The sequence below is a fragment of the Sinocyclocheilus rhinocerous genome, unplaced genomic scaffold, assembly GCF_001515625.1.
Source record: "Sinocyclocheilus rhinocerous isolate Xijiao unplaced genomic scaffold, SAMN03320098_v1.1 scaffold1476, whole genome shotgun sequence".
In the NCBI taxonomy this organism is placed as follows: domain Eukaryota; kingdom Metazoa; phylum Chordata; class Actinopteri; order Cypriniformes; family Cyprinidae; genus Sinocyclocheilus; species Sinocyclocheilus rhinocerous.
The window spans coordinates 138597-143118 of NW_015659224.1; the positions used below are offsets into that span (position 1 = coordinate 138597).

A 4522-nucleotide genomic window follows, 5' to 3' on the forward strand; every position below is an offset into this window, starting at 1 on the left:
TCAGTATTACAGATACATTCCCCATTGTCCTGCTTCAAACAGATTCATGAGCTCCTTTATTTCCCCAGGACTATCAACAGAATATGTTTCGGCTAATAATAGACCGTTTTTCTACACTGCAGCAATAACCTCTGTGTCTTGGGTTTTTAATGGAGTTGACAGACAATTTTGATTGACACGATAATGCCCAGACACTTCATAATGATACGGATGCGTGGACACACACAGGGAGCGAATATGCTAGAGACAAACAGCCAAGGTCAATGTATCATGTTTGCTGCAATTTTGTTATCATTTTTTGCTTTGCTTTTGAGAATTGTTATCGTATGAAGACTTACTGTCAATATCTACTTGGCACTCGGGGCTGTTCAAGTGACTCTCCTCAGTCATGATGATGTTCTCGATGTCTTTCATAGTCAAATGGTCACAGAAGGTGTCATACAGGAGTCTCTTCAGCTCATCCACAGTCAGCTTTTGCATGTCACACTAATGACACAAGGAGAATGGAGAGTAATATTGACCTTTTCATTAAAGGAACAATGTTCAAAATCTGTTAACTTTAACATATTAGATAAATTATATCATTGTAAGTTTACGAGCTAACATGGCATAAACCGTGTCATACGACCTATGGACAGTAACCTAATTGTAGCTAAGCATAGACAAGCATAGATATTTTAATTCAAATTTGTCTCTTTTTCGTATAAGAAAAAGAATATGATAATAAAATTCCCCACATCACTATGTAATTAAGAGGTAGGCCTCTATATCTCTCTGGAACTGAAGGAGTGTTAGCTAGGTGTGTGTATCACATGCATGGAAAAGGCTGTATACAAAAACGGTATGCATAAAATCAAAAAAGAGAAAAACAAATATAAACTAAATTATTAATATAAACTAAAAACTATGTAGTTCCACAAAATGTATTTTCTTCAAGACACTTGAATGTAAAGAATGGAACGTTTTTTTATATGGTGCAACCATTAAAATTATTATCAATTCATGTAATTTACATGTGTTATTTAAACGTGTCTTTGCCAAAAGATTTAGTATTATTTATCATTTTTTTATGTAATACAAATATTAAAATACTAGATACATTTGCGGCTATATTAGTGTGTGATCAGATATGAACGCCCACCTTCACCCTTCATATTGTAAGCTTGAACTCCATTATAGATTTAATCTGATGGCGTTTGTTCAAACGCTTATCTCCAAACCAACACAATCTAAATGAAAATATTTACTTTTTTTCAAATTATTTGCGACAATTTTGAATAGTAGTTTATAGGAAAAAACAAGCAGTTTCTTCATAGTGGACAGTAGAGGCTGCCGCAGAGCGCTCTCCATGGTGCTGAAATCCACATTCACAAGTACACTGGCAGCACTATCGCCACAGATAACGTCTCCCTGCAACGTCTCCCTGAAATATCACTTACCCTCCACTTCATCCTCGGGGAGGCTGACGGGAGTCTTGTAGGAGAGGATATCTGGAATTGAGCAAAGTCCCCTGTACATGAACCTGGAAGTCACAGCACGCACTGGCATTTCTGCGAGGGCAAACTAACGATTGTGTCCTGATCTTCATAAAGCACCTGTAGTTCGGCCGCTGCAACTTTACTACAGAGCGCTTACTGGTAGCTCAAAGCCAACAATCAAAACGCGTGTCTGATTCGTCTCCATCCTGTCTTATTGTGGTCCAGGTGCGATTAGTCACTCTGCACGCTCATGCAGGAATGATCATTCATTCGATCGATTGCGGATTGCTTTGCACCAGGTGCAAAAACTATTGCCATATGATTTCACGAATTCAAACATTCAAGTATTGCCATTCAGACGGAGCTTGTATGGTACAGGTACGTGTATATTGCTGGAAATGTCCCCGTGTTCTGTACATCTTCAACGGGGTTTGAAGAATAAACGTAGAGCATCCCAACGCCTGTTCGAAAACAACGTGCCGTAAGCTCTCCTTGAGATTACGGTGGTTCCATTAGCTTATATTCACCGGGTACAGATGTGCACGATGTGCACAGAAACCTCCGTTCGAGCGCAAAAAAAACCCCCCTGAATTGTGTCACATTATACTAATGCGCATTACCTCCTGGGCATCACCGCCTCCCTCACGCGCTTGATGAAATCCTACAGGTAGTCGAACGGTCTCGAGTTGTACAAATCAGAATATGTTGAAGCATTCCAATCACCGAGAATTCTAACATTTTAATTATTTTTGTCCATTAGGTACATCGGAGAAAATGTGGCATGCTCACAGCCAAGGTCAATGTATCATGTTTGCTGCAATTTTGTTATCATTTTTTGCTTTGCTTTTGAGAATTGTTATCGTATGAAGACTTACTGTCAATATCTACTTGGCACTCGGGGCTGTTCAAGTGACTCTCCTCAGTCATGATGATGTTCTCGATGTCTTTCATAGTCAGATGGTCACAGAAGGTGTCATACAGGAGTCTCTTCAGCTCATCCACAGTCAGCTTTTGCATGTCACACTAATGACACAAGGAGAATAAAATTGACCTTTTCATTAAAGGAGCAATGTTCAAAATGCCAAATATCCCTGTAAATGATGAAATAACTGCTAGAAATGATCAGCGGCCAATGCACAGATGAGTTATACTAAATAGCACATTTAAGAGAATATTGCCTTCTAATGGACTGAAATGGCGCTTTCGACATTAATTTTAATTCAGTGCTATTACTACCAAAGAAATGTCAGCAAGTTAATTGCAGAGTGTGAATAATGTATGAATAATCTTCTTTTCCACCAGTAATCACAGGGAGTCACAGAAAAAAGGGACAAAGTAAAGCTGAAGCCAGACGGAACTAATCATGGGGGAAATAATTGAGATTATTTCAAAGAAAACCTCCACACCTTCCAGAATACGGAGTCAAACTCGGCTCCATGGAATCTGTCAGGCATACCAGCTGAAGACAATTTTGGTCCGAGAAGTGCTACGAACTCTTCAAAGTCAACCTGACCGTCACCTGCGAAATAAAAGATACACAAACACAGGCCAGCTTCACTGTAACCTTTTCTTGAGGGAGATTGTAATCTTACGCTGATCCAGCAGAACAGCCAGACTATAATCTTTTGATTCATTATCAGAAACATCAGTCCTTTGTTCAATGATTCACAATAACCATTACAATATTGAATTGTTTTGCTGTTGCAGGTGTTTTGTATTGAATTTGCAATTCCACCATGCCTCTCTGATAAATGCTCCCTTAGCAGGTTTTACATCATGTAATCAAAACAAGACAAATTAATAGTGCTATAGAGAATATCACACAATTATCAGCGTACATTATGTTATAAAATACACAAGAGCATGTGTGTCCAAAGATATGAATGTTTCTTTTTGCGAGGGCTGATATACCATTCATGTCCAGTCTCTGAATGATCACCTCCAGCTCCACTTCATTTGGCATGTAACCAAGAGACCGCATGGCCACTCCTAGCTCCTGTTTTGAGATGAACCCGTTCCCATCACGGTCAAACACCTTAAAGGCTTCACGGATTTCTGCAGATGTGCCAGATACATCGCCATGTTACAACGAACAATGACACAACATTTTAATGTTAAACATGACAACATTATCTATATCAGTACACTGTAAAAAATGACCGTGAATTTAACGGTAAGATACTGTAAAAATGCTACAGTAAAATCCTGTTAAATGGTTAACGGTAAATTCCCCTACTATATACGGTGAAAAACTGTATTGGACATTACATGTATTGGACATTAATTTTACGGTAATATACCGTATAATTTACAGTGAATAACCGTAAATTGACATTCCCAGAATTCCCTGCATTACATTCAAATTTGATGTTTTTTTGTTGAAATAACCATGTTTCTTCTTAGTTTTTTCTTATCAATTTTGTATATTAGGGTTGTGTGTTACACCTAATGTTGTTAAATGAATGTTTATTGCATTATTTCAGTTTCACGTGTGTTACCATGATGGTGTTTAGTGTTTGTGTGAATGACACTGTGCACCTTCTATATATGTTAGTATTTAAAAGCTGCTTGTGATGGGCTTTGGTTCATCATGTGACGTTCTCATCACCACCTGCATTTGGTGGTTATCAGTGTATTACAAAGGTACAAAACAGATTTCAGTACTTCAATAGGTTGGTATATTAACATTATATCAGTTAATGAAATTACGGTATTTAACTGTAAATTTAAGTTAAAACCGTAAAACCTAAAACGTTGCTACCGTATTTTTTACCGTAAAATTCCGGCAACCACAGCTGCCGGTTTTCTACCGTAAATTTTACGGATTTTTTTTACAGTGTATGCTTGATTGGAAAGTTGGACCACTTTGAGACTTCCTCCCAATTAATCAGAGTGAGTAAAATTAGGATAAATAAGTGCTATGATTGATTGCCCTTTAAATATCAGGAGACAATCAAATAAAACATTATTAATAACTGTCATTAAAAGTAATTAATATGTGTCACAAGGAAATGTTATTCTGAATTTTTTTTCATTTGCCAAGC

At 37.6% G+C, this 4522-nt stretch overlaps 1 protein-coding gene across 1 annotated transcript in view; it reads right to left on the reverse strand.

Moving 5' to 3' along the window:
- Positions 1-481: 481 nt before the first annotated feature.
- The window catches only part of LOC107723324 (calcium-binding protein 7-like), an 8604-nt gene continuing 4563 nt past the window's right edge, over positions 482-4522 (reverse strand). Inside the window, exons 2-6 of the mRNA XM_016531888.1 lie at positions 3390-3533; positions 2885-2997; positions 2354-2501; positions 1440-1550; positions 482-486 (exon numbers count right to left, since the gene is read on the reverse strand). Of these exons, the coding sequence (XP_016387374.1) occupies positions 482-486; positions 1440-1550; positions 2354-2501; positions 2885-2997; positions 3390-3533 (521 nt within the window). The remainder of the gene's footprint in view (positions 487-1439; positions 1551-2353; positions 2502-2884; positions 2998-3389; positions 3534-4522) is intronic.